Raw genomic sequence first — 27,913 nt, forward strand, 5'->3', positions numbered from 1 at the left:
AGTCAGTCCCTATAAACCCAGTGTCTGTAAGCCCACTTGTCATCAGCTTTTCCCTGACTTACCTCAAGCCTCTTTCTTACCCACCACCTTTAAACAGCGCCTGGTGATGAGACGGGAGCGACGGAGCGGGAGACGGGAGAGCTCTGTATCACCCCTATCGCCTCCTGGATTTCCCCTCCAGAAAACCTGGCTCTAAAAGTGCTTGTGAGCTGGCAAACCTCCTCCCACTTACCCCCAGAGCACTAGCAGGCACATTGTGGGTTCACCTGGGAAAGCCCGCACCAAGATTCTTTCCTCTCCACCTGCCCACCTGCTTTCCCAAAGGCCAAGGGGGTTTTACAGGGCAATCATCTTCCTGGGATCATCCTGGGGATAGTGGAAGTGGAGGTCCTCGAGCATCCTCAAGGCTTTCTACCAGCCAAAAACAGCTTTAAAAACTTGCCATTGCTCCACATAATTTTCATCAGCTCCATTGACAAACACCCTCAGGTCTAAACCACATCGCAAGTGGGATTTTCACCCATGTAGCTCCAGGGGGTTTTACTCCTTTCCGACAGATATAGCCAGAAATGCCCAATCCAGGGTGCAAACTCAAGGGTGGCTTTACCTGGGATGCCCGGGAGCAGGGACAGCAGCTGGGCTCTGGCCGCTCCTCCCCAGCACCCACTGACCTGCTGGGCTCGAGCAGATGGAGAGGCTGCAAATCCCCCCATAAGCCAGGGAATAGGACTAATCTCCTAGAGGACAAATCGGTTGGCGAGGAGGGTAAACTCAGCGTTTTGCCTTTTCCTCCCTCTTGTGGCAAACGCCAGCAGCATCTAGCATGCCCAGAGGGACCCCAGCATTCCCTAGGGCAGAGGAGAGAGAGTCAGAGGGTTGGGTACCTGGTGGAGACCTGGTTTGGGGACAAGCAGACATTCCATTTAGGTCACGGCAAGCTAAGTCATAAGTACCCTACCCAGGGAGACATAGCGGCTGGTGTCTCCTTGGGAAAAAAACACATCTGGTGCACTTCTAAAACTTTCAGAGTGCTCCCCAACCATGAAGGGCTGAGGCTTCACTGCACATGAGAAGTCCTTGGTGGTCTTAGGAAGCCCTAGGAACAGCCACTGGGATGAAACACACCATCCACAGTGGAATCCCTCGTCCTTCCTCGCCTCTGAGAAGGACGGGGATTAGTCAATTGGAGTGGGCTAGTTTAGGTCCTCAGGATGGGATTTGGAGAGCCAAACATGCTCTCCCCAAAACCTAGACATCACTAAAAGGATTAGGAATGATGTAATGTGCCGATGTCAAAGCACTTAAGCCAGAGCCAAGCCCCAGCAGCAGATGCCACCAGCAGCTCCCCAGGACATCGCCCATTGCTAAGTTCACCCAATGCCTTTCAGAAGCATCTTTCCGCCCAGAAGACCTCAGAGCAGAAGTCAGCACAAGGAGACCCTGGGGTCTGCACAGCCTGGTCCTGCTCCTGGGGCTGTTTGCAAAGAGCCGACACCTCCTCTCCACCCCCCCCCAGTTCATTTTCCTTCTGCTCCAGAAGCACCGAAAAGCAAGGAGGTCAGTAAATTTGGTGCCATCCTCTGTTCTCATGGGTTGGTTTTTTTCCTTCCATCCTTTCTTTATCATATCCCCTCTTCCCTTGTTTAAGGGCTGGCAAAACTACTCCTGCGTGCTTGCAAGGGAGAAATGTCTCACCAGATATTGTCAGCTCTACTCACAAAACTCTGGGGTATTTTCTAGCCATGGCAGGGAGAGCTGTCGATGACAGGCATGTTAGCTCTCATAAACACTTGAAATGAAGAACCTGCAACCTAGAACAAGGACAGAGACTATACAGGCTGGGATGCGTGGCATCTGGGCATGGTTTGCACCCTGGTCCCCTGATGGAGGAGCATGGACGGCTGGCAGAGCCCGGTGAAGCCCCAGCCAAGGTGCAACACACATCATCACAGCACAGCATCATTTCTGTCACTTGCATGGGGAGCCAGACCCCCGGCACAGAGCCCATGTACAAGGAAATGTCCCAGGAGAGAGAGGGTGAGCTATCTCCACCTGTCCCAGGACCACAGTCACCCAAGCTGTGCAGTAAAACAGGCAACTTCAGGTCCCTCATTCGTCCATCCCCTGCCATGCGCTGGTGTCCAAAATCCCCCAGAGGGGTAACACGTTTTTCAGGTGGAGAAACTGAGGCACAGACCAGTGAGGTGTCTGAAGAGGTCTCCCCAGGTGGACTTTTCAGTAGACACCGAAACCCCAACAGCGTTATGCAAGCCTCCCAGAAAAAAAACTCAAACCAGCCCTAAGGAGAGGTGAGGGTCTTGCCAGGCCCATCTGGTCAGCTGTCTGGTCGCTGAACAGCAAAACATCCCGACCACATCCTCAGCAGTGGGGTCCCCTTGCCCAAGCACAGCAGTCACCGACCCTGGGCGTCCCCAAGGCATCCTCCTTCCCTGACACAAAGCATCCAACATAGCCAGATCAGGAGAATCTCCGTCAAAGCTATGAGATGTGAGAAACATATGGATTTTGCCCATTGGCTTTGGGCTTTGCAGCTTCCCAAGATTCCCGAGGTGTGTTTCACGGAGTCGCTGTGGGCAACCACAGCACAATGGAGAGGCTCGCCTGCCCTGCGGAGCTGCCTCCTCACAGGGAAGGGCTTCGTTTCAGACACCCTGGGGTCTCCTCTCTAGAGCTCCCCAAAACATTGCCTTCATGTTATCAGTCAAATAAAAGCCTTTAAATAGGGAATTATTTCCATATTTGAAGGAAGGCCAGAGACACAGAGCAAATCAGGCTGTGAGCATCTCTGGAGGTCTTTGGTCCAGCTCCTGTCCCAAGCAGGGTAACTCCAGAGCCAGATTAGGCTGCCTGGCATGAAATAACTTCACGCTGAAACCTCAAAACTTCTTCCATGCCCTCTGTTTTCTGTCTGCACACCAGGAGGGGCTCTCCTGCGGGCTTTCCCGAAACATACAAAAGGGAGGAGAGGTTCACTTCAGGCACTGGAAACCTGATGCCCTCATCCACTGCCATTGCCAAAGGTCCTCATTTTTATAATTTCAGCAGCAAAATGAGCAGTGGGGACCTCACCATAGATCATCCAGCTTCCTAACAACACCTGGGTAAGAGGGGATGGAGCAGCCACACACCACCCCTTGGCAGCACAGAGCTGGTCTGGCCTGGCCTTGCAACCAGCAGGCGTGACCTGTGCCAGGGAGGGACAAAATAGCGTCATGCCTGGAGTCCCCTTGGCAGCTCTGGACCTATAGAGGGGCCGTTTCTGCCTCCTTACCCCTGGGGCCGATCCCCTGTGCAGCGCGACTCGGAGACACATCTGGCAGCACACTGGGCGTCTCTCGCCCTGCGGACAAAAGGGACAAGAGTCAGGCTGTGCCGGGGCGAAAGCATCCTCCAAATAACATGCCCTGAGGCAATGCAGGGCACGTGGGTGCCCAGCAGCAACCCCCCCCCAAATCCTCACAAGGGTGATGGAGCAAAGATGTCGTAAAAGGAAGCATGCAACCGTGATGTGAGGGGACCTGGGGGGCAGAGTCCACATCGTGGTGTGTTTGTACAGGGGAAAACGTTTCAGGGTTTCAAGGCAGAGATCCCCAGAAGCACCCCCAGCCCCACACCAGCTGTGGGTCAGTGTGTCCATGCGTCCTGTGTCCATGCAATGTTCACTACAAACACTTCGGGGGGAGCTCCAAACCACACACAGAGCAAAGCTGCACCTCGTGGATGAAAAACCCCTCCATGAGCAGCAACTCAGACGCTAACATCAGGAATAAGCAGAGCATTTGCTACCTCCACTTGCAGCAGCACATCGCTTATGTTTCCAAATGCATTGCTTAAGTTGTTATCGTTTAGTGGCTTTTAAGAAAAGACCCTACTCCCCTCCCACCTCGAGCTGAGTGCCGGCAGGCTGTGCTGCTGCTGGTCACTCATCCTGCGCCCGCCACAACAGGTCCCCATCCCGGGGACACCCGCACAGGCGCTTCAGCATCACGCAGCACCCATGCCAGAGATACCATTGCCCCAATTCCCTAAGGACAAGATGACCCTAGCAGTGCTGGGAAGCAGCTAAACCTGGAGCCAGCAGACCGGGGCTCTCCAGGGCACTTGAATTTTCAGGAAACCATCACCCTGGGCTGTGAAAGTTTTCACAAGAAGGTTTACTCCTTGGTGGCAGGGATGCATGAGTCATCCTCCAGCCAATTCCCCTGAAACCAGCCAAAAAAGCTTTTACTCAAAGCAGCCAGCAATAGGATACTAGATCTGGAGCTCCAGAATTAACCCCTTCCTGGGACAGTTCAGCTGGTTGCCCTTGCATATGGACCCTCTTTCTCCTCCTCCAGTTGATGGCTGGATTTCCCCACCATGTGCACGCACCAAACTTTGCAGGCATTGCAACAATGCTCCCCTGACAAGGCCAGGGGGAGGACACGCCGCGAGACCCTGATGATGGGCTGCTGCTGGACCAACGGGGAGGCTGGAAACACATCCTCCCCAGCTGGGGAATGGCATTTTGCTTCTGTGGATCCCATCGCAAAGCCTGCCCAGCAAACAGGCCAGAATTTGGGGTTCAACAAAGGGAAGAAGCAACAAAAGGCGGAAAATTTGAAGTGCTTTGTTTCACAATTTCAGAGGAAAGCTTTTTGATTTTTGCACTCCTGAGTGCTAGCCTCATTTAGGAAATCACCAACTATCCCTCGTTCCTGTAAAGGGCTCCCCATCAATTGGGTGTGCTGAGTCTCGATGGACTTTCTGGGAACCTGCCTGCTGGAAAATCCCATATTCCCTCCTCAACAGAAAACAGCCCCTTGGGGACACTCAAAGGAGGGACCTACTGTGTTAGAAAGAGCTTTTCTTCTTTCTGGTTTCCCCACAGGCAGCCAGAGAGGTGCTAGCACCCAGCTTGCCTGCCAACCTGATGAAAAGTGGACCTATTTCCACATCACTGGATGGGGGAAGATGAATATGCCCCCATCCCTGCCCCAGGTGTCACTGCCCCAGGACTGGGAGCAAAGGGTCCACCATGGGGACACGAACACTGTCCCCAGCCTGGCATTCATCTCTGGCATGTCCGCAGCCTCCATGCAGGGAAGGACAGCTGGGGAGTGCTGCATGGGATGCCAGCCACATCTTAACGCCATTAATTCACCTCCCCAGTGAGCAGGGCGAAGAAGCAGAGATTCCAGCAGAGTGCCGAGGCCCGGGGGAAGTGCTGCCGGCAGCTGCCTGAACCGTGCTCCCTTCCCACAGGGACAGAGCAGGGCACTGTTGTCAGCCCTGCGGCAGCCAGGGACGGTGGTCTTGGGACATTTGTTCCCCCGCTCCAGACTCTGCCCTGTGGGAGGGACACCACATATGGTGGAGTGGCTGCAGCACCCCAGCCTCACCATGCAGCCACGCCAACCAGCTGGGTGGGGACCCTGCTCCAGCCCCAAAACAACCCCACACTCTCCTGGGGCCACTGCAAAGAGAAGGGAGAGAAGCCAAGGGTTACACAAGGGCTCTCCCTCAGCCAAGGAGAGCCAGGCTCCTGAACTGGAGCTTCCCACCACAGCCCCATGGACCTGGGGCTCAGGCAGCACAGTAATGGGCAATGCTCAGCCCACCCCAGCAGTGTCTGGCAGCAGTTTTGGCACCTGCATGGGCCTACCCTGAATTTCATGGCAGAGCTGCACCTCCTTGGCCATCACTTAAAACAAGCTCAGACAGGGGTTTCCCTCTCACATCCTCCCAGATGTGTGGAAATGCTCTTAGAAAGCATGGAATAAGTCACGGAGATTTTGGGTGCCGCCTTCACCTTCCATGGGGCTCTGCATCCCCAGGCTCCTTGCTTACAGCCAGAGCTGGTCCGCTCTAAGTGCAATTATCCAAACCCTCCATCCTCGGAGACCACCTCCCAGCCCCACCAAGACCCTGGCACACAGCAGCGTCCAGTGCACCTCCCACCAGGACCACCCGCTCCCTTGCTACCGCATCCCTTCATGTGTGCAGGCGCTGTCTCCGCTTGCAAGGATGCAAGCATGCACGTTCTGCGGCTGCAGGCCAGGAAAGCCTGGGACACCTGCACCGCCCCCCATGGCCACAGCACCCGACTTCGCCCCACACCCTCAGGACCATGGGAGCCCCTGGGGCATCGTGGCCCCGAGCTGCCCCACCTGCCCTGGGCTTGCCGTGCTGCATGAAGGGGCAGGACAGCCTGCGGCACGGGGCTCTGCGCCATTCCCGGGCGGCCATGCAGCATCCACACAGGGGTGGGGATGCTCTGCAGCTCAGCGGCCGCCAGAGGATGCTGCACAGGGCTGGGCTGCTGCGAGGAGGGTGGCATGGGCCTCCCTCTCCCCAGAACAGGTCAGCAACACCTCCCCCAGACCCTGGGGAACTTGCTGGGAGGAGCTGGGCAATAAATGCTTCCTGCTGCCCTGGAGTCGATACCCAAATAAATCTAGCCCTCTTGACCCAGCTCCGTGTGATGGAGGCTAATGGCTCCAGTGGGGAAAGAGGAGCAACTCCAGGGCACAGCACCCTGTGCTCCCTCGGGGGCATGTGCTGATGAACCAGCCCAATTTTGGAGGAAGGACTGAAAGGGCCGGGCTGGGGAAACGGGCTCCCAGGAAATGATTTGCCCAACTGCAGTGGAAGCTTAAAGACGTGTGCTCGAGAAACAAGGCCTGGGGCCCCTTCATCCCCCTGGCACTGATGCTGGGGCTGCACCGGCCCCGGCTGGGTGCATTGATCCGCTGTTTGGTGGGTGCTTAGAGACCAGCACGTCTGGAGCTAGGGCTCAGAAACAACCACTAGACTGACAGCAGCAGGACCCCACAGGATGCTTGAACCCGAAAGCCACCACCTGAAAGCCAGCAGCTAGGACTCACCCGCACAGGATCCCTGCCATCACCCATCCCCACATGTGCTTCTCCTTGCAGCAGCTGACGGGGGGCTTGGCAAGCCACCTCCCTTGGGGACCCCCATTTGCGGTCCAGGGCCACAGGGACAGCACTTTGGGACTTGTTTCAGCAGAGGCTGGCCCTTGTCGAGCCAAGCGGCATAACGGGCTGAGAGTCAGGGACGGAAAAGTCCCAGCAGCCTTGCAGAGATGCACACCTCGGGAGGTGGAAACGCATGGGGGGGAGCCCCTCGGAGCGGGGTCAGGGGGAACCCGCTGCTCTGCAGAGCCACCCCGGGTTTGGAGGGTGCTCGCCTCCCGCTCCCGCGCTGGTTCCCGGAGTGATGCCACACCGGGAGCCGCCTCCTCGTCGCAGGGGCTGCGTCCTCCTGCCCGCCACCATTCCCCCCACACCCCGCCCGAGTCCCCGCGCGGGCGACTCGCCTCCCTCCGCCCCAAGGGTGGACCCGGCCGGAGCAGGGCGAGCGCAGCGCGCGGCCGTCCGGTGCGGGGCAGTCCCTCCGGCACCGGCAACCGGCACCACCGGCTCCGTCCCGGGTCTCCCCCCCGAGCCCGCCCCCGCCCACAAAACAACGCCCGAGGGAAGGCAAACCCCTACCTGCCCCCGGACGGACGGACGGACGGACGGAGAGACGGAGGGAGGGACGGGCGGTGCAGAGCGGGGAGGGGTCGGGCAGGGGCTGGGCAGGAGGAGAGGAGCGGCGGGGCTGGGGGCCGGGAGGGGCGGTGGGGCTCGCTCCGGGGGAGGCGCAGCCGGAGCCGAGCGGGTGCGCCCTGCCCGGCCCCCCGGCTCTGCCCGCCCCCTGCCTGCCCCACCCGCGCCCTGCCCCTGCCCCGGTTTGTGCCCCAGCCCCTCCCGCCCCTGCCCAAGCCCCAGTTTTCGCTTCTACCCCTAAGCCTACCCCAGCCGCTCTCCTACCCCGGCCATTGCCCCTGCCAGGTCCCAGTTACTGCCCCAGCTCCTGCTCCTGCCCCAGCCCATACCCCTGCCCCAGCCCAGCCCCTGCCCCTGCCCAAACCCCTGCCCCTGTCCCTGTCCCTTTCCCAGCCCCAGACCTTCCCCTGTCCCTGCCCTTCTCTGCCCCAGCCACTGCCCGCTTCCCAGCCCGGGTCCCTGCCCTGCCCAGCTCCTGCCCCACCCAACCCTAGCTCCTGCCCTGGCCCCTTCCCTGCTCCAGCCTCAGCCCCTGCCCCTGCTCAAGACCATGCCCGTGTCCCAGACCCTGCTCCTGTTCCTGCCGCTTCTCCAGCGCCAGACCTTATCACTGGCCCTGCCTCAGATCCTGCCCCTAAACCTTCTCTGCCCTTGCCCCATCCTCTGCCTCAGCTCCTGCCCTTGCCTCCACCCAGCCCCTGCCCTGCCCCTGCTACAACCCCTGTTCCTGTTCTTGCCCCTGCCCCTACAGCTGTTCTGCTGCTACCCAGCCCCTGCCCCTGCCCCTGCCCCAACCTTTCTGCTGAAGCCAAGTCCCAGCCTCAAGCCCCAGCAGCTGAGCACCAGGGGATGCCTGCCCTCAGGCCTGGGGGGGTTCCCCTTCCTCGTGAGCCATCAGACAGGAGGCTGCGGTGCCCTTTGCACAAATGCATCTGCCAGCCCAGCCCTTGCACCCCTGGGTACTATCCCAGGCTGGGGGGAATCCAGCCAATCACTGGGGCTGGATAGCAGAGGTGTGACTTTGCCAAGGGATGCACGCTGGCTGGCTGGGGGCCGCAAGTGGCGCTGCTCATGGTGACACTGCTCAGGGTCATTAAGGCCCACCAGTGCCCCCAGGGTGTTGGCATTGCCTCAGAGCACAGCATCACACCAGACCCATACCCTCGGGTGCTCCTGTACCCAGGTCCTGCTGCACACAAGGAAGAGACCCAGCCCTGCCATCGTCCTGGCAATCAGGATGGAGAGACAGGTCCTACCAAGGGCTGTGCCCCTGCCCGGGGGAGGCACATGGTGGGCACAGGGAGCCTGTGGACATGTCTGCTGTAGTCTTACAGCCCTCCTCAGGACCAATGCCTGCCTGGAAGGGGACAGAAGCCAGCTCCTTCTGCAGCACCAAAGCTGTCCTGGTGTCCTCGTTTCCTCCCCAGGGAGGAAACTGCTTCAGGGAGTAAACGTGCCATCATTAAAGTAAGGACCTGGGATATCCCTCACCTAAATAACACACCCTGGCTCTATCTGTTTGGCTGAGAAAAGGAGAAGAAAACCCCAAGTGAAATAAATGCTGGTCCAGCCCCCCACCGTGGTGATTTGGCAGTGAGCATCTTCACGTGGGTGTTGGGAGGCTCAACGGGATAGGAGGCCTCTGGGTAGGAAGACCCCAGGCAGGGGTGCAGCTGCCTGGACCCCTCACAGCCCTGCGTGGGGGGGCGTGACAATCCCCGGGCATCTGGAATCCCGCTGCCGCACTTTCAGGCAGGAACATATAAATATTTCAGCGGAGTAGCTGAGCACTGTCAGGTTGCATTTGCTTCTGGCAGGGTAAGTGCCAGGAGAGGCGGAGAAAAGGGGGAAGATGCTCTCAGAAGATGCGTCATCTCCCAGGAGATGGGGACAGAAGCTGCAGGGCCCGATCCTCGAGGGTCTCCACTTCCATTTAGTTTCCCTCTATGGATGCTCTTGCCTCTGGGACCAGTGCAGGGCTGTGATTCAGCCCCTGTGGTTTCACCCCATAAGCATGTATCAGGGGGCTACTGCCAGGCTGTGCTGGGGGGAAGAAGGGCTTCAGCAAATTTGTTGAGCCCTGCGGGCAGCTGCACATCCAGAACCCTCTGGGTTGCAGCACAGCCCGGGCTGTAATAAATTCCACCCCCCGCTTGTAAAAAACGGGGGCTAGACATAAATCCAAGCAGCTCCGGGCAGCGGGTAGGGGAGGCGTTAAATCACTGGGAGGGGAGCGAAGGTGGTGGGCAGCGTCTCCTCGGGGGTGCTGCCGAGGCAGCCTGGCGGGACGCGGGACCCCGCAGCCCAGAGGCCACGGCAGACTGACGGGGAGCTGAGCCCGGCGGGGAGGAGCCGAAGGGTGCCGTGTCGGGACGGGAGCTGGGCGGGCGGGATGCGGAGGCGGTGTTTTCGGCGGGACTTTCCCCCCGCCTCGGACACAGTCACGGGGTGCCGCCAGCGCTCTGCCCCCGCGGCAGCCAAACTGCTGCTGCTGCTGCTCCTCCTGCTGCTCCTCCTCTTCCTCCCGCCTGCTGCACTATGGGACTTGTAGTGCCCCCGCCGCCCCGCACACGGGGCACGACTACATTTCCCGAGGGCCCCTCCTCCTTCCCCGCCTCCTTCTCCTGGCCTTGCTCCGGCTCCGGCGCCGGCGGCGCCGCGGTAGCCCCGGGACCCCCACACTGCGCTCGGGCTGGTGCGGCCCTTCGCCCCCATGCCCGCGGCCCCCCAGGTAAGGCCCGGACTGCGGGGGCAGGGGCTGCTGGGGTTTCTGGGGTGCTGGGGGTCGCAGGGTGCCGGCGTGCCGGGGGCACCTGAGGTACCGGGGATGTGGGGTGTCCCCGGGGTGCTGAGTCGCCCGGGGTACCTGGGGTGCCGGGGGTGTGGGTGTCCCCAGGGTGACGCAGGGTGCCCTGTCTCAGGGTGAGCTGGTGCCGCGCAACTCCGCTCCCCCCAACACCCTCCTCTACCACGTGCACCCCAAACCACCCCGCGGCACCCGAAGAAGCCACCCATCCCTTGGGTGCTGGCGGGGGGGATGCGGAGAGGTGCCCGCACAGTGGGCAAGGGTGTGTTTTGAGGAGCTTCCCCTGCCTTGTTTTGGGAAGGTGCCTCAGGGACTCGCGCACCCTCATCCCTTGCCCGCTGGGCAGCTCCCCACAGAACGCATCGTGCTTCAGCGGCGTTGCTTCTATGCCACCAACATGCGGCTGCGGGGGGAGCATCCCCACTGAGGCTGTCCCCCCTGGACTGTGGTGGCTGTGGCTCCACTGGTAGCTGTGCCTGAGCTCGGCTTCCTGCATTGCCCATGGCCCTGGGTTGACAACCACATGGCGTCACAGCAGTCCGTTGTCAAAGTCACGCCGCAATAACCTGGCAATAAACAGGTTCATATGGTGATAACCACCCACACTCTGCTCCCTCTCCTCTGCTTGGCTTGCCCCAGGGCAGAGGGATGACAGCACCGAGGTGGGAGCTTCCCTTGGGACTTGTGCCCGCTCACCTCACGCGGCAGCAGCTCAGTGGATGGTCTGGAGAGGTGGAGCTGGGTCCAGCCAGATAGGCTCAGAGTTGGGGCCCTGAATATGTGGGGATGCATATGCTGGGAGTTAGGAGCTGCTGCGCCTGGAGGCAGTGGCATCGAGGCGGCGGCACGGGGCTGCATCCTGGGTTTAATGCAGGTGGCTTCTTTTGGGCCAGCGACGAGCACACATATCCATCCTGGATGGACGGGAAAGGAAATGGGGAGCATCTGCTTCCAAAAGAGGTTGGAAAACAGCCCATCGGGGTCCCAGAGCATGCGTCAGGGGGCTGCCCCGCAGAGAGCAGCTGCTGGAGGTGACGATTGCTCACATCTTCAGCCCAGCTCAGGGACAAGCAGGCGATGGGGCATAGTCCAGGCAGTCACGCTGGCAGGGGCCCCAGGTGGGCATGGCACAGCATGGGGCTGGGGAGGTGTTTTGTGGGGGTTTAGCCCCTGCTCCTTCCCACTTGCCCTTCCTGGCACTGCAGGGGGACTGCAGTGCTCCATCCGCTCCGTCCGGTGCCCAAGCTGGTGCTGGCTCTGGGCAATAGTTGGCTGGCAGTAAGTGAGCACCAAATCCCTGCCCTGCTCCCCAGGGACCTATTTAAGCGGTAGGGACTGTTTGCCCAGATGTGAGCTCCAGGACATGCATGTTTTGGTGTTGCTTAAGCACCAGTGCTGAAATTCCATGGGAGTGTCACTGGACCGGTGAGTCATCACTCGGGCAAATAGGCACCCCACTTCTTGCTGCAACTTCTGGTTTTGATCACAATCTGCTTTCCCATGCCATCCCCAGTGCCGGCACCAGCTCATTTCCCTGTTAGCCATGTCTGTGATCCAGTGGGGTTCTTGCAAGGTGAGCCCCCCAGTCTCGCCATGCAGGGTGGCAGTGGAGGGCATGGACTGGGACTATGGACTTAGTTTTTAATGACTGTGATTAGTTGTTCTGCAATTAGCAGGGTAATTGGGTTTCTAGACCGTGCTCCTGCGGCATGGATTGGCACATGTGGATTTTTATGGCTCAGAAAGTGCTGTTGGTGACCTGTCATGGGAGTGGGGAGTGCTGGGAGCATGCCCAGGACAGGCCTTTTCCCTTCCCTGCCTTCATCCCGTGACTGCTAATTGGGCTTCCCCAGCACTGCCAGCTTTCCTGTGGCCAAACCTCAGGATCTGAGCGTTTAATCCCCCTCTGGGCTGTGAACCTCGTGGCATTTTGCATTCTCCCCAGGCAGAGCAATGCCGCCCTGTGGGATTGTGTCCCGTTGGGGCAGAGGAGAGCCGAGGGGCAGTCGCTTGCCTGCAGGAGCTGAAGTCCTACTGACTGCCCAGCTAATGTGTAACACGGGCAGCCCTGTGCCCGGTGTGCACATTAACTCGCTTTCACAACCGGTGCAGTCCCCATGGCCGCTGCCGTCTCTCTCCGGAGCATCCACAGCGCAGGGTGCCTGCATCCCCCTGCCTCCAGGTCTGCAGTGGAGCAAGCTGGCTCAGAGAAAACCTTCATTTCAGGAAGGGAGTAAAACCCCACTGACTCTTAATAGGGAGAAAAACAAGTTGATGGGAGCCAAGGACACCCCGCTGCAGAGCCAGGCGCTTCATGCATCCAGGTTCTTTTATACAAGATTTACAAATGCTGCCCGAAATAGCCCTCCCCCACTTTTTTCACAGCGAGACGTGCAGCTGCTTTTCTTCTTGCAAGAACATCTCCTGTGGAGAAGGTAGCGGTATTTATTTGCCTTGCGATTATGGAGGAATTTGAACCCATGCCAAACGTTGCTTTCTCCCCAGACACTGCAGCGACGTGGCTTTCGATGCGTTGGAGAGTGCCTGTGGCCAGAGACGCGCTGCCTGGCCCGGCAAAGCCTGTCTAGCTCACGGTCTCCGGGACAACACTGCTGTCCCGCTGCAGAGCCAGTGGAGCCATGCCCAAGAAGGATGATGATGCCAAAAAGCCGGCATCGGAGGCAGCACTGGACCAGCGCTGGAAACTACAAGTCTTCTACCTCTGCTTCTACGGCTTCATGACACAGATCCGACCCGGGGAGAGCTTCATCACCCCGTATCTCCTGGGGGCCGACAAGAACTTCACACGGACAGAGGTGAGCCACGGGCAGCCTGTCCTCCACTGGTTGTCCCCCTTCCAGCCACAATCACCACCCTGGGGCTGGCCGGAGCATCCTCTCGCTGCCCTGGGCCATGGAGGTGTTGCTTGGTGGGTGGTACGTGGTGGTGCTTTCTGGGTGGGGGGAGAAGGCAGAGGGCGAAGGCAGCCTGTGTCCATCTGGCAGCATGTCCCTGACCCACTGGGATACAAGGTCACCCTGTACCCTCAGTCCCAGGCTCCTTGTGCTCAGGCTGGAAACCACTTTTGGGGGGTGATGCTTGATCCCGGCCTGCCTGGGCAGCCGGTGGGATGGCAGGGGGGTGCTGGGCTGGGAGAAGCCCCATCCCATTTCACTGGGGAGACCCTCCCATGCTGGCATGGTGCACAGTGGGGGGCACAGGGCTGGGTACCACTGGGCTGCTGGCAACGAGGGGGTTAGATGAGGAGGGGCAACATGTTGTTGTCCCCAAACCAAGGGACGCTGGCCCCAGTCCCAGCAGGCTGTGTTCGTGGGAATGCTGCATTCCCGGCACGGGAGGGAGCTGGGGCTCAGCCAGGCCTCCAGCAGTGCACGCCATGGGCCACATTCCTCCCCCAGGAGGTGCTGCCATGGGGGTCAGCAGCTGGTGCCCACCCAAACTGCACTCCTCTGGGCCAGGGCCATCTCCCAGGGATGTGTCCAGTGCTCAGTCCCTCCTTGCACACACGGCAGGTGACCAATGTGATCACACCGGTGCTGACCTACTCCTACATGGCCGTGCTGGTGCCCATCTTCCTGCTGACGGACTACCTGCGCTACAAGCCAGTGCTGGTGCTGCAGAGCCTGAGCCACATCTCCATCTGGCTGCTGCTGGTGTTGGGCACCTCTGTCCTGGCCATGCAGCTGATGGAGTTCTTCTACGGCATCACCATGGCTGCCCGCATTGCCTACTCCTCCTACATCTTCTCCCTCGTTGCCCCGTCTCGCTACCAGCGTATGGCCAGCTACTCCCGCTCTGCCGTCCTCCTGGGTGTGTTCACCAGCTCAGTGCTAGGCCAGCTCTGTGTCACCTTGGGTGGCGTCTCCTTCCTCACCCTCAACTACATCTCGTTGGGCTTCGTCAGCTTCGGCCTCATCCTCACCCTCTTTCTCAAGTGGCCGCGGCGCAGCCTCTTCTTCAACCGTCCTGAGGGGGCTGGTGATGAGGCTGCGGCTGCTGAGCTGGACAAGATGGCTGGGGGAGACAGCGGTGGGGGCACAGGGGGCTGGCGGGAGGCAGCGCTGTGCCGTATGCTGCGGGAGTTGGGAGCATTGGCCAGGCAACCCCAGCTCCGGCTATGGTCCTTGTGGTGGGTCTTCAACTCAGCTGGTTACTACCTGATGCTGTACTATGTGCATATCCTCTGGAGTGAGATCTACCCCACCACAGACAACAGCCGGGTGTACAACGGAGGAGTGGACGCCGCCTCCACACTGCTAGGTATGCTGCCCCGGGCTGGGGACACGGGTGATGCAGGAGGACAACCCCATCCCACTGCGTCCCCGGGATTGGCAGTCCTTCTGGCGTTTTGGGGGATGCAGGGGGTGGTATGGCAGTGCTGATGAGATGAGCATCACTAGATGAGATGAGCATGACAAGGCTGGGGGACGCGAGGTGGTCCCATGCTGGTGAGGTGTTCACAGTATCCTTCATCCACTCCCCAGGGGCTGGTGCCTCTTTCATCGCTGGCTACGTGAAGATCCGGTGGACACTGTGGTCGGAGCTGGTGATTGGGGTGGTGACAGCTTTCCAGGCAGGGCTGCTCCTGCTCATGAACACCACCAGGAACATCTGGCTGTGCTATGCCGCCTATGTCTTCTTCCGCGGCTCCTACCAGTTCCTGGTGCCCATTGCCACGTGCGTGGTACCCTTGAGGACCCTCTCCTATCTCAGCAGCTGGGCTGGCACCAGGGGCTCACTAGTTCCCCCATTTTCCCCAGTTTCCAGATTGCTACCTCCCTCTCCAAAGAACTCTGTGCACTGGTCTTCGGGGTCAATACCTTCTTCGCCACTGTGCTGAAGACCATCATCACGATCATCGTGGCTGACAAGAGGGTCTTGGGCTTGTCTGTGCATCCCCAGGTAGGGATGAGTGGCACCTAGGATGGTGATCCCCTAATGGTGTGGGATGAAGTGGGGTGGGGCTGCAAGCATTGCTCTCTCCCCCTCTCTTTTTCAGTTTTATGTGTATTTCGGCTACTTCACACTGCTGGCAGTGGTCTACCTGCTGGCAGCCGTCAGCGTGGGCATCAAGCATAGCTGCAGAAAGCAGCCAGCGGAGCTGGCTCTTGCCAAGGAGCCATGCCAGCTCGCTGCCGAGGTGCTGGTACAGGACAAGAGCCTGGAGACAGGTGTCGTGCAAGCCTAAGCACCCGCACCGTGACCACCGTGGACAGACCTCGGCTCCATAAACAAGCATCACCTTCACTGTGTGCTTTGTCTCCTGTCCTGCTAGCAGTCCTTGGCGCCAGCCCGTTGAGGACATACCCCTTGGGACCCTTTTTCTGCTCCGTGGGGGCAGGGGCTGTGCTCCCGCCCCCCAGACACAAACACAACCAGAGCAGGTGAAGGATGCCCACGACTGCCACCACCACCAGGTACCATGCAGGGATATGGATGGAGTCCAGGTGGTCTCCTAGCCACCAGCTCCCCATCATCGTGCGGAGCCAGGCTACAAGAGGGTAACCTTTTTTTATTCAGTGCCTTTAGAAAATGGTTTATAAGACACAACCGACAAAAAAAAATATAAAGATCCACAGGCTTGAAATTGCATTAATTACACAAAATACAGTAGACTGTAAGAAATAGACTGTGTGACTCGCACAGCTTTTATGGTAATAATTTCCATACAATAAAAATAGCTAGTTACAGATTTATCTTTTTTTCTTTCTTTTTTTTTTTTTTTTTAGCACCTTGGATTTGTCCACACCAATTCAACCCAGCTTTGCTGTGCCTTGGCCCTTAGAGCGCAGCAAAGGGGCGGGGGGGGTGATGGCGGTGTCTGCCCTCGGTACCACATGTGCTCAACACACACACAACACACGTAAACACAGGCCAAGGGCATGCCTGTCCCCATGTTGGGGCCACCCCATCACATCAGTCCCCATGCTGGCCTGGCTGTGGCTGTGCCCAGAGGGATGGAGGTGAGGATGATGATGGGGGGGGCTGGGTGCAATGGTCCTTACCTTGGGAGGACGGAGACCATCTAGGGAGAGCCCTGGCACCGCCATGGGACGGTCCCTTGCTTGGGTGGGATGGTGGACTTTCGGCTGAAGAGCCCATGGCCCCAGCAGCATGGATTTGGGTTTGGCCCCAAGCTCCTGGCAAGGACAGTGCGGGGCTGGGAGGTGGGGGTCAGAGAAACCCCTGCAGGCTTTCCAGGAGGGCAAACCACATGGCAGTGCTGAAATCTCCCTGCTGAGCATCCTCCTGCCCAGCCACCCTGAAAAGAGCATCTGAGCGGGTGGTGGACACAAGATGAAGTGGTTAGATATTAGGGGTTAGAAGAGAAGTGGAGCAAAAGGAGGAGGAGGAAGGCAGCCAGCCCACGGCTGCCCTGCCCCGGGTGGGACGTGAGCCCCTGCCAACCCAAGGCAGGGGCAATGGCGATACTCTTTGGCTTCAGGTCTGCGGGAAGAGAAAATCCTGTGGGGCGAGGGCAGGAGATGGAGGGGCTGAGGACCATGGGGGTGCTGGGGTGCAGGCTGGCCCGACCCTCCCCAGGGAGGCATGGGGTACCCAGGGGATGAGGGGGAGGTGTCACTTTTTGGCAGCGGTCATGAAGCTGTTCTCAATGCAGAGGACAATGAAGGCATGCTGGCAACTGCTGGCCACCTGCTCCAGCAGCTTGCCGGAGGCCAGCGAGGAAGCTTGGCCGGTGGCAGAACGCTCCTCTGTCCGCCACGTCTCACAGTAGCTCTCGGGCAAGCGCCGGCCCTTGGCATCTGAGCCATGCCAAATGCTCTTCTGTGGCCTGGAAAGGAGAAAGGTGGGGGGCTGCTGCTGCCCCCACCACAGTCCAGACCCCCCCCATCTCCCCTCCTTCCCCATCACATAATCCCACACTCACCATCCTGCATCCTGCAGGATATCCCGGCCGTCAAAGGAGAGGATGCGAGTGCCGGCTTGCAGTGGGGCCCCGCTGCCCGTGAAAAGGGCTTCCCAGTTACTGAAGAGCACTTCGTCCTGGTGCGGGGGTGGAAAAAGAGCGGGGAGGGGGTTAGCCCTGCCTGGACCTCAAGAGTATCACAGGAGCTCCAAGCCCTGGCAGCCCCCAGGGAGGGCAGCTCCACAGTCACTGCCATGCAGATGGATGGGGGCTCTGAGATGCTCTGCATCCTTTGGAGCTTGCTGGGTGTTGGGAAGGGGACACATATACCCGGAGGTTGACGATAGGCACAGCGGCGCGGTCGGCCCTGCGTACAATGCTGTAGAGGTCCTGCAGGCGGGAGGAGAGGAAGGCGCGGAAGGTGCCAGCCAGCCCAACCTGCCGGGCTTGCTGGAAGCACTGGAAGTCAGCACCCCGGATGCCGCGCATGCCACCACTCAGTGGGGCATTCAGGGCCACCAGGTGAAGCTGCCAAGAGAGACAACAGAGCTTGACGTACACGGCTTTAGCCACCATCATCACCTTCCCTCAGCTGGCACATGGCACTCACAGCAGGCTGGAAGTCCTGGTGCACGTGGGCGGCCACGGGGGCCGGATCTGGCCGGCGGTGGATGTAGTAGCTGTTGAGGAGCTCATGCTGGTGGTGGAGCAGCGGTTGCTCGGGCAGGCGGTGCTGGTTGGCCACCACCTCATCCCCACGCCAGGGGCGGGCGGTGGGCAGTGGGCTGTGGTTGTGAAGGGGATGCAGAGGTCCACGGGGCTGGAGGGGGGGCTGGGGGCCAGCATAGTGAATGCTGGGGGGCTTGTCATACACCTCGTTGTCCTGGGGAGGGAGGGAGGGAGAGACAGATTGAGGGTTGGTGCTGCGCCAGGCAGGCATGGAGCTGGTTGGGGATGAGGATGGACAATCTAATGGGGAGGGATGGATGGCAATGGGATGGATGGGTGGAGATGGGGAGGTACGGATGGAGATGGGAATGGATGGGTGGAGATAGGGATGGGAGACTGGGGACTCACCAGAGCCGAGCTGGGGATCAGGGTGTGCTCCTCCAGCTGCAAATACATGGCACATCAGATCCCAGTCACCCCCCTCTCCTTTTCCTTGTGCAAGGATGGGAGGGATGCCTGAGCATCCACAAAGGATGCCACTGAAACCCCAGCACGATGCCACCTGCAACCCTTCAGAGCCGGGCAGTGCAACCCAAGACAGTGTGCTGCCTCTGCTCCCCTCCGCCCACCCCCAACTCACCAGCACGCGGCGGAAGCCCCCACGCAGGCGGACATAGAGCTCTTGCCGGTCAGTCAGGAAGATGAGGCCACCCTCGGGCAGCTCGTGTGCAGCGCTCAGCATCGCCTGGTAGGTTGGCAGGGTGCGCAGCTGCAGGCAGAGCCCAGCGGGCGGCTCAGGGCTCGTCTGGCCAGCCCATAGGCAACACCCCTCCAGAGCCCCAACTCACCCCAAAGGACATCCCGCTGGTGCCTGGTGGTCCGGGGGGCCCCGGTGGTCCAGGGGGCCCAGGGATGCTGATAGCTGGGGCAAGAAGAAGGGTGAGATGGAGAGGTCTGCAGCATGGGTCACAGGGAGGGATGCAGGGGTTGTAGAGAGGGATGCGGGGGGTGCAGGAGGCACAGGAACTCACCTTGTCTGTGGGGGCCTGGGAAGGAGGGTTGACCGGGGGGACCGGGAGGGCCAGGGGGGCCTTGCCGCCCCTCATATCCAATACCAGGGGGGCCCTGAGGTCCAGGAGGCCCTGGCGGCCCAACGATACTGTCCCCCTTGGGACCCTAGGCAGTGTGAGAGAGCATCCCTGGAGCAAAGCACCTGGGGATGCTGCCACCACCATTGCCCCCCTCACCCCCTGTGCCGTGGGGTACTCACTGGCAGCCCAGGGTAGCCCTGGGGCCCTGGAGGCCCTGGCAGCCCGGAGACGCTGGGACCATAGAGTGGGGTGTTGCCTGGCTCGCCCTTCTCGCCCTTGGGACCTGGCTCCCCCTTGTCACCCTGCAGGATGGAATGGTTTTAGGGTGAGCAGCCAGGGCGCACCCCAGTACCTCAAATCATGCCAGGTGCCAGCCCTGCAAGCTGCAGCCGGTGGGTGAAGGACTTACCTGCAGGTTGGCACCAAAGTGACTCAGGTCATAGGAGAAGTGGCCTGTGGAGAGAGAAAGGATGGGAGAGGAAAGCCAGGATGGGCACGAGCCACCCCTTGCTTGCCTCTGCCTGTGGGGACCAGTCGCTCACCTGGGGGTCCTGGGGCTCCGGCATCGCCCTTCTCTCCCTTTTGTCCTGGAAACTGGTGGAAACCTGTGGGAAGCAGCAGAGAGATGCCACAGTGCTGCAGCATCTCAGCTCCAGCTCTAACAGAGGGGGTTTCTCCCCACAACGCCGCCTTGCTGGGGGTCCCTGAGCCACCCCGAGGGGGCTGGGAAAGGGACACCCCCTTACCAGGGAAAGCTGGCAGCACAGGATGGCCAGAGTCGCTGAAGGCCTGCAGAGATGCAAAGGAAGCAGCTGCAGAGACAGCAGCATCCTCAGGGAAACCCCCCTTAATGTCATGCTGATGCCAGCCTGACGTGCCAGCCTTGGCAAGGATGCCTCCGGAGCATCCTCCATCCCCTCCATCCTGGCAGAGGGAACGGGGAGACCCTATCACCCTCAGCACACCTATCACAGTGACTGTTGTTACTCACATTGCTGCTGTCATAGGCTATGCTTCCAGGTGGTCCAGGGGGCCCTGGAGGCCCTGGGGGTCCCGGGGGACCCTGCAGGGGAAGAGAAGGTGTGTCAGGGTCCTGCAAGTGGACAGTCCCTGTGGAGCGACACTGGAGCCGTGCCCTGCCCCAGAGGGGCAACCAGTCCCTGAGAGAGTATGTGCCCTTTCCCAAAGGGATTCAGGTCCCCAGGGAGACACTTTGTGTGCGTCCCCTACTCTGATGGACCAGCAGCCCGGGTGGGCTGCCATCAGTGCTCACCTGCAAGCCCAGCACGCTACTGACATCCACGGGGTCACCCTTCTCGCCCTTCAGCCCATTCATGCCAGGACGTCCCTGTGGATAAGCAGCATAGATGAGCCTCGTCCCTGTCCCCCTGCCAACCCTGAGGTGACACCCCAGTGTCACTTCTGATGCCCCGTGTCACCTCTGATGCCCCAGAGTCACTTCCGACACCCAGAATTGCCTCCAACACCCCTTTATTACCCCACCCCTCAGGGACACGATTGGGTTTGGGGGTTCAGTGGGTCCAAGATGTGCAAATGGGGTGGGGAGACATGGTGGAGGAGGTGATGGCTGAGGGGACAAACTGGGAGCAGGTCTTACGGGTCTGCCTGGAAAGCCGATCTCTCCCTTCATCCCTGCTCGTCCCTGCGGACCCTGGAGGGAAGAGAAGATGAGGATGAGGGTGCTCAGAGCAGGGGCACCCTCCATCCCTCTCTGCCTTGGATCAGCCCTGTCCCTCCCCATGGGATACAAGGAGGATGGTGATACTAACTTACCGATGGTCCCATCGGTCCCCGCAGCCCTGGCTCCCCCTGCAGACAGCGGAGAGGGAAACAGTGTCACCAATGGGACCACCTGGCACCCATCGCATGGGGACATGCCTCCCGTTCCCACAGCACACCCACCTTTTCTCCTTTCACCTGCGCAGTGACCACGGTCCCATCGGGGCTGATGATGACGCCGGGCTCCCCCTTCTCCCCCTGCAAGAGAGGAGGAGGCACAAGAGGAGATGGAGGGACCAGGCTCCCTCCCATAGCGGGGCTGGCGTCACCACCGGGACCCCGTGGCCAGGCAGGATGAGGGACCAGGAGTGTGACCACCCCACACGTCAGAGGCGGCCCGAAGCAGTTACCTTCAACCCTGGGGAGCCCTGGGGACCGGACGATCCCCGGTCTCCTTTCGGTCCCACCGGGCCCTGCAGGCAGGAGCACAGAGCCCGCGTCAGCCCCAACGCACCAAAGGCAGACCCCAAACGCCCCCTCCATCACCACCACCCTAGCACCAATGTGGCAAAGTGCAGCAGGACTGGCCACCAGAGATTTCCCAAAAGCATGCCCGGAACTTTCACCAGGGCCATCCCTGCAGTTCCCCAGCCCTGCCACCAACTCACCGGGAAGCCAGCGTGACCCTGTCTGCCCTGTAGGAAGAAGCAGAGATGCTTGTAAGAGTAACTTCCCCCTTTCCAAGAAACCAGGTGCCCACCCGGCACTGCTGAGGTTTGGGTGTGGGTTGTAGCTGGGCACCTACCTCTGGACCAGGCAAAGCCACCGAAGACTTCTGGATAAAGAGACAAAACGGGGTTTTCACCCTGGTCTTTGCTCTGAAGAGGTCAGAGCTCCCAGAGAGGTCCCCTTTGATCCCCCTGCACGATGGGTCCTGGGCAGGCCCCTTCCCCCCTCAGTTTTAGCTCCCCTCAGCTGCATTGAAGCCAGGAGCCATCACTTACATCTTTGCCTGAGACAGCGATGACCTGTCCGGGGGGACCAGGTGGACCAGGGGGGCCAGGCAGCCCCACACCGTCTTGGCCTCGCTCACCCTGGAAGATATAAGCCATCAGCCCCAGGGCCACCACTACCTGGTCCCTGTCCCCAGCCCGCTGGCACCTACCTTCTCGCCGGGACTGCCTATGTCACCTTTGGGTCCCTGGAAGGAGGAGCAGGCAGGGGTGAGCTTCCCGCTTGGCAGCACGTGCGGCTGGATCCTGGTTCACAAGCGGAGACCCCCTCCTGCCTGTGGCTCAGCAAAACCTTTCAGACCACCCCCCCGTCCCCCCCCACCTGCAGGGTCCAGGCAGTGAGACAGGGTGCGATGCTTTTGGGTGAAGGTGATGACCAGCAGGGTGGTAAGCTGATGGGGATGGTGTCCCAAGCAGCGTGGGCACCCTTGGCACATGGTGAGCCCGGTCCCAATGCAGGGGAACAGCCTAAGGCACTGGGGGAGGAGGATTTTGGCTGCTGGGGGCAGATTTTGGTTGCTGGGCCTGGATTTTGGCTGCTGTAAGCGGCCCTGCAGCGAGCAAGGGAGGAGCTTCTGGAAAGCAGGGGCTGATGCTCCTACCTGTGGTCCGGGGAAGCCCTCCAGGCCAGGGCGGCCGTCCACGCCAGGCACACCAGTATCTCCCTGCAATGAGGTGCGGGAAAGGGCAAGATGCAGTACAGAGCATCCTCCCAACAGCCCCAGGTTGAGAAGCACAAGGGTCCTCCCCAGCACTCCACCAACTCCAGAGGCTCACGCACATCCCAACCTGACCTCTTGGCATTCCTACCTTTGGTCCTGGCAAGCCAGGCTGCCCGGGGCTGCCGACCTCCCCCTGCAAGGAAAGAGGTGTCAGAGCAGGTGATGCATCACCACAGGCTGCCCATGGGCACCCTTCAAGGATGGAGCCAGGCTCCTGCAGCTGGCTTCAGCAAAGGGCAAGAAAGGCATTTGAAAGGCTCCTCACCTTCAACCCCGGCAGTCCTGGCACCCCCTGCAAGCAACAAGAAGGGGGCCATGAGCATGGGGTGATGTCAGGAGACACAATAATGGGGGATGCCCTGAGGAGACCAGGATGGAGGGGAGGGAAGGTGCAAGAGCGGAGCTACCTGTGGTCCTTCGGGTCCAGGTGGTCCAGGGGAGCTGGCAGCAAATGGCAGCCCCGAGCCCTCCATGTCACCCTAGGAAGCAGGGGAGAAGGGGCTGAGCCACATCTGCCCCTGCTCCAATTTATCCCACTCCCCCATCACAGCGGTGATCACTTACAAATCCAGCCTCGTAGCCCAGCCCTGGTGGCCCTGGGGGACCGGGGGGCCCTGGCTGCCCTCGGGGTCCAATGGGCCCAGGAAGGCCAGCTAACCCCATTTCTCCTGGGGCTCCTGCTGGTCCTGTTTCTCCCTTGCTGCCCTGCAAAGGAGATAAGAATCATAGAATCATAGAATAGTTTGGGTTCGAAGGCACCTTTAAAGGTCATCTAGTCCAACCCCTCCTGCCCCCTGCAATGAGCAGAGACATTTCCAACTAGATCAGGTTGCTCAGAGCCCCATCCAAGCTGACCTTGAAAGTTTCCAGGGAAAAAAAAACACGACAGATGGGACAAGGTGGGAACGGTCCCTGCCTTGAGTCTGCAAGTGGGAGGCAGCACATGCCCTCCTGCATCCCCAAACCACCCCTTGGGGCAGGGCATGGACGCTCCTGTCTGGAGGGCAGAGGGGCTTTGTGGGACAAGTCATCATCTGGCTATGGAATCCCTTGTCCCAGCTGTCCTCGCATGGCCCAGCTCCCCATGTAATGTGCATGGTGGCCACCAGAGGCTCGTCTAAAATAATGAATGTGATTTTTTTTTTGCACGCATTGCCAGCTCCAATGTGGCAGCAGAGCTCAGTGCAGAGGCGGGGATGCTTGCAGGCACCCTTGCACTTTGCAAGGTCTCCGAGAGGCCAGATCAGTCTTTATGCCCGCTGCCACCCCATCTACCCTCTCAATGTTGGCAGCATTGAGAAAACTTAACTCTTGAGGCTCTTGCCCCTAGCTCAGGCTGGGGTGGATGGGTGATCCTATGGGGTATCATGGCACCCAAGGGAGGGGAGGATAATTGTGCACGTTGCAGCAAACTTTTATTACCACACTTGGGAATGCGGGGCAGAAAGAAGCTCGAGCAGGCTAGCAGGAGAGCGATGTGCAGAAGATGGGGTGTTTTCCAGTGGGGTGTGGGCACCCAAAACACCCAGGAAAACCCTCTTCTGTGCCTCGAAACACCCTGCTCATCTTTCCTGCCTGCTTCCCAAGGTGGCAGTGCCTGAAGAAAAGCCAAGTGAGGGTGGCAGGAGCCTGGCAAGCATCCCAGGGGTGGTCGGTGGCTCCACGCGCCCTCAAGGTGCGGCACTGCTTTGCTCTGGGAGGAACCCAAATACCAGCATCCCCCTCCCCACTCCAGTGCAAGGTGGCCCGCCAAGCAGCATCCCTGCCTCCAGGCTGCATTGCAAATGGGATTTCTTCTCCCCTGCAAGAAACCCGCCACAGGCATGGTACCTTGGGTCCTGGTGCGCCAGGGAGGCCAAGGTCACCCACATCACCCTAGGGAGGAGGAGGAAGGAGAAGACGGTGTGAAGAAGCTGCCCTGCTCTAGGAACAGGTTGATGCTCCCCAGCCCAGGGATAGAGGGAGCTGGGACCTCCCAGAGATGTGCAAATGGTGCCAGCTGCTCTGTGGCAGAGCTGTAACATGGTCCTGGGGGACATGGGACACTCACCTGCTCTCCTTTGGGCCCTGGCTGCCCAGCTGCCCCGTCTCTTCCAGGAGGACCCTGAGGACCCTGCAAGATGACCAGGAGCTGGCTCCAGCATAGGTAAACCCCATGGGGCTGGTGGGCACCAAGACCCCCACCACCACCGGGGGTGGTTGCAACTCCAACACCACAGGGTGGCCCTGAGATAGGTCCTCTTGGCCACCCCATACACCTACCGGGGACCCAGGGGTCCCATCCCTGCCCGGCAGCCCTGGCGGTCCCTGCAGGTCTGTGCGGTTCATCCCAAACTGTCCCGGCTCACCCGGCAAACCGGGCACTCCGGGTGGCCCTGGGGGACCAGGTGGCCCTCGCGGACCCTAGAAGAGAAAGAAGTGACGATGGCTGACCATGTTCCCCCTGCTCCCTGCCAACAGAAAGGGACCCACACTCACCCGCAGGCTCTCCAGGTCACCACCAAAGCCAGAGCCCTCCATGTCGATGAAAGTCTGGGGGAGAAGTGCAAGGGTGATGTCAGGAACGTATGGGCAGGGTTGGTGTGCCCAGTAGTGCAGGGAAGCTGCCTGGGGGCTAGCAGTAGCATCCCGCTCCTCTGTGACCCCATATCCCGCACCCAAATCCCTGTATTCCAGGGGGCACCCACCAGCTTGTCATGCTTGGATGATGGTCCTGGGGGTCCTGGGGGACCAGGTGGTCCAGGGGGTCCCCTCGGCCCTATGCCTGGCTCACCCTGGCACAGAGGAGAGAGCGCAGTTTGTGAGTGTAGCCCAGCCACCAGCAAAAGGAAGGGGGGGCAGCGGCGTGTGCCGTCCCCCCACACTGACACCAGCACTCACCTTCTCCCCCTTCAGACCAGGCTCCCCTGGCATCCCGGGGAACCCCTGGGGCCCCATATCACCCTGCAAAGGGGAACGGTGGGGGGTCAGCAGGTGGCAAAGCAAGGGGGTGACCAGCACCCATCACCCCCACACCCCACTTACGGGTTTGCCATCCTCGCCAGGATCACCCTAGGGATGGCAGAGAGGGGAGAGGTCAGTGTGCAGGCAGGCAGGAAAAAAGGTAGAGGTGGGGGGAGAGGGGATACCCGAGGGGTGGGAGGTTCGACTCACGGGCTCGCCATCCCTGCCGGGGGCTCCATCCTTCCCTGGTGGACCCGGGGGACCAGTGACCTGCTCCACCACCAAGCCATCAGAATGCCGCGAGAGGGTCCCGGGGGGGCCAGGGTCACCCGGCTCCCCTTTCTGGCCCTTGGAGCCAGGGTAGCCAAATCCAGCACTGCCCTGGGGAGGGAAACAGGGAGGGGTGGCACATCCCCAGTGGTGGCAGCTCAGGCTGGCATGTCTTTGCCCCCAGTCCCTCAGTGATGCTCACCTTAATGCCTAGTTCTCCTTTCTCCCCCTGCAGGACAGAAACAGAGTGGGTGTCAAACACGGACATGTCAGTGGCATCCACAAGCCCCTGGGATCTCCTCTCTCACCCACCTTTTCACCCTTGACACTGCCCGTCCCCACGATGCTGCCAGTCCCTGAGTCCCCTTTCAGTCCACGCTCACCCTTCTCCCCCTTTTCACCTTTGGGGCCAGTGCCTGCAGGAAGGGAAAAGGGACCCAGTTGTGCTCAGGGAGGGTCACCCCGCCACGTCCCTGCCGGTGCGCCTCAGGGCCAGTCAGCACGGCAGGGAAGGGGATGCTGCTGCCGGCATTACCTCCCGTGGAGACTTGCAGTGTGTCCTCTGCTCTGGTCCTCTCAGCTTGCTGTGGGGAGCCTCCACCTCTCCTCGGCCCGCCACCCGCTGCCACAGGGGGAGAGGTGACTGGGACAGCATCCACCAGCCCCGGGACACCCTGTGCCAACAGTAAGGGGACACTGTAGTGCCGTTCACCTCCTGGGGTCCTCTCAAAAGGGGCAGGAGCTGGGATCACATCGGGCATCCCAGGACCTTGACCATGGAGGGCACCCAGACCTTCTCATCCCTAAAATCTTAGGGTTCTGCCGCCGAGTGCAACACCTGCAGGCACCAACTCACCCTGTCTTTCCCCGAGGGTTGGTGTCCACCTTCTGCCCCGCTGCCAAAATCACCAGAGACCTGCATTTGCCCGGGGAGAAGGGGCAAAGGGTGAGCCAGGAGCACAGGGCAGCTGCCCCCCAGCCTGCCCCAGTGGGGCTGTCAGCACTCACCTCCTCAGTGTCATCTTCCTCTTCCTCGCACTGCCGCTCGGCCGCCCGCGGGTCCCCTTGCAGCTTCAAATCAGCAATCACCCCCTGGAAGAAAACCACGCAAGGAGGGTTGCCACAGATGGATGGGTGCCACGGACAGACGTGATGAAAGCCACCCTGCAGCACGATGTGACCTGCCGTATCACTCAGCCACCCCAAGTGCCCCACGGACATCAGGCTCTTTCACCTGGTGCAGAGAGTGCTCTCCACCTGAGCATCTATCCATAACCCAGCACAGAGAAGTTTCAACCTTGCAGCCCCAGTGCCCAGCACCACCGGCATGGCTTGACAAGCCATGGAAAAAAGCCATGTGCCAGGTGGGCTGAGTGGAGGTAGTAGTCAGGATCCAGACAGACAGACAGGCAGCAAAGCTTTTACAGGGACCTTTTTTGGCTGTGCTCCTTGTTTCCCTTCTCCCGAGGGCTCCCCAGCCGCAGACAGCCTCTCTGCCCCAAGCAAGGGCTGCGGCAGGTCCCAGTCCACTGCAACCCAGGTTTTGTATTTCTTAGGCTAATCCACACTTTCTTACCATTTATTTGGGTTTTGCAAGCATGGTGCACATCCAAACCACTTGTTTATACAAGAAACCACCAAAAATTCCTTCCTAAGGATCTTGCCTCCAGACAAACCCCCGTAGCCCAGCTACCTGCACTGCCTGGGAGGGCAGCATCCCCATATTGACTGGGGAGGTGTGTGGGTACCAGCCTGAACCTTACGGCTCCCATGGCGAGCGGGGTGTCACCCGGCACGTCTCAGAGCCCAGCCCAGGTCATTGCTGGGATGGCACTTGGAGATGCTGCCAGGATGGGATGCTGCTGGAATGGGATGCTGCCCATCCCTGTGGTCCCAGCGGGAAGTGCTGGGGACCACACTGGAAAGCAAGTTTGGAGAGGGCAGATACCTCCCACTCAATGTCTCTTCTTTGGGCAAGACACCTAAAATAATATTTGGGCTCGCTTGAAAGCACAGCGCACCACGTCCAGGAAAGAGATCTGCGCTCAGGAAACACGATGGGTTTAAGAAAACAAGACTCAGGGGCAGTGGCAGTTCAGCCAGGCTGGCTATGACATTACAATATTATAAATATTATATGATATAAATATTATAAATATATTGTATTATAGCTATATAGTTAATTCAATATATTAT

At 60.0% G+C, this 27,913-nt stretch overlaps 3 protein-coding genes across 18 annotated transcripts in view; 1 reads left to right on the forward strand and 2 right to left on the reverse strand.

Moving 5' to 3' along the window:
• The window catches only part of PCBP3 (poly(rC) binding protein 3), a 63,277-nt gene extending 55,637 nt beyond the window's left edge, over nt 1–7,640 (reverse strand). For 11 of the 15 annotated variants that reach the window (XM_074594174.1, XM_074594173.1, XM_074594172.1 and 8 more), the window contains exons 1-2: nt 7,518–7,575; nt 3,293–3,361 (exon numbers count right to left, since the gene is read on the reverse strand). The gene's annotated coding sequence lies outside the window, so the exon portion shown is untranslated. Of the gene's footprint in view, nt 1–3,292; nt 3,362–7,517 lie in introns of those variants that run through there. The other 4 variants (XM_074594169.1, XM_074594166.1, XM_074594175.1 and 1 more) reach the window with 3 other exon arrangements.
• A 2,506-nt stretch (nt 7,641–10,146) lies between these two features.
• Nucleotides 10,147–16,091, forward strand: SLC19A1 (solute carrier family 19 member 1). Its single transcript, XM_074594775.1, has 6 exons — nt 10,147–10,305; nt 12,886–13,196; nt 13,914–14,661; nt 14,886–15,078; nt 15,162–15,303; nt 15,401–16,091. Exons 2-6 carry the CDS (start codon nt 13,020–13,022, stop codon nt 15,587–15,589), a joined length of 1,449 nt encoding a protein of 482 aa, XP_074450876.1. The 5' UTR covers nt 10,147–10,305; nt 12,886–13,019; the 3' UTR covers nt 15,590–16,091.
• The window catches only part of COL18A1 (collagen type XVIII alpha 1 chain), a 41,745-nt gene continuing 29,725 nt past the window's right edge, over nt 15,894–27,913 (reverse strand). For both annotated transcript variants that reach the window (XM_074594774.1, XM_074594772.1), the window contains 40 exons: nt 26,726–26,809; nt 26,574–26,633; nt 26,253–26,391; nt 26,030–26,133; nt 25,920–25,946; nt 25,658–25,828; nt 25,529–25,555; nt 25,385–25,447; nt 25,192–25,278; nt 24,983–25,036; nt 24,767–24,907; nt 24,555–24,617; nt 24,335–24,379; nt 23,069–23,209; nt 22,912–22,983; nt 22,770–22,796; nt 22,593–22,637; nt 22,385–22,447; nt 21,935–21,970; nt 21,774–21,863; nt 21,575–21,604; nt 21,438–21,464; nt 21,180–21,242; nt 20,953–21,027; nt 20,824–20,859; nt 20,648–20,701; nt 20,303–20,377; nt 20,021–20,092; nt 19,776–19,818; nt 19,572–19,634; nt 19,439–19,482; nt 19,209–19,331; nt 18,970–19,114; nt 18,787–18,860; nt 18,579–18,707; nt 18,347–18,382; nt 17,880–18,152; nt 17,600–17,797; nt 17,291–17,406; nt 15,894–17,194 (listed from right to left, as the gene is read on the reverse strand). In XM_074594774.1, coding sequence (XP_074450875.1) covers nt 16,981–17,194; nt 17,291–17,406; nt 17,600–17,797; nt 17,880–18,152; nt 18,347–18,382; nt 18,579–18,707; nt 18,787–18,860; nt 18,970–19,114; nt 19,209–19,331; nt 19,439–19,482; nt 19,572–19,634; nt 19,776–19,818; nt 20,021–20,092; nt 20,303–20,377; nt 20,648–20,701; nt 20,824–20,859; nt 20,953–21,027; nt 21,180–21,242; nt 21,438–21,464; nt 21,575–21,604; nt 21,774–21,863; nt 21,935–21,970; nt 22,385–22,447; nt 22,593–22,637; nt 22,770–22,796; nt 22,912–22,983; nt 23,069–23,209; nt 24,335–24,379; nt 24,555–24,617; nt 24,767–24,907; nt 24,983–25,036; nt 25,192–25,278; nt 25,385–25,447; nt 25,529–25,555; nt 25,658–25,828; nt 25,920–25,946; nt 26,030–26,133; nt 26,253–26,391; nt 26,574–26,633; nt 26,726–26,809 — 3,429 coding nt within the window. In that variant the 3' untranslated portion in view covers nt 15,894–16,980. The remainder of the gene's footprint in view (nt 17,195–17,290; nt 17,407–17,599; nt 17,798–17,879; nt 18,153–18,346; nt 18,383–18,578; nt 18,708–18,786; nt 18,861–18,969; nt 19,115–19,208; nt 19,332–19,438; nt 19,483–19,571; nt 19,635–19,775; nt 19,819–20,020; nt 20,093–20,302; nt 20,378–20,647; nt 20,702–20,823; nt 20,860–20,952; nt 21,028–21,179; nt 21,243–21,437; nt 21,465–21,574; nt 21,605–21,773; nt 21,864–21,934; nt 21,971–22,384; nt 22,448–22,592; nt 22,638–22,769; nt 22,797–22,911; nt 22,984–23,068; nt 23,210–24,334; nt 24,380–24,554; nt 24,618–24,766; nt 24,908–24,982; nt 25,037–25,191; nt 25,279–25,384; nt 25,448–25,528; nt 25,556–25,657; nt 25,829–25,919; nt 25,947–26,029; nt 26,134–26,252; nt 26,392–26,573; nt 26,634–26,725; nt 26,810–27,913) is intronic.

This window comes from Larus michahellis, chromosome 7, assembly GCF_964199755.1.
Source record: "Larus michahellis chromosome 7, bLarMic1.1, whole genome shotgun sequence".
Classification (NCBI taxonomy): Eukaryota; Metazoa; Chordata; class Aves; order Charadriiformes; family Laridae; genus Larus; species Larus michahellis.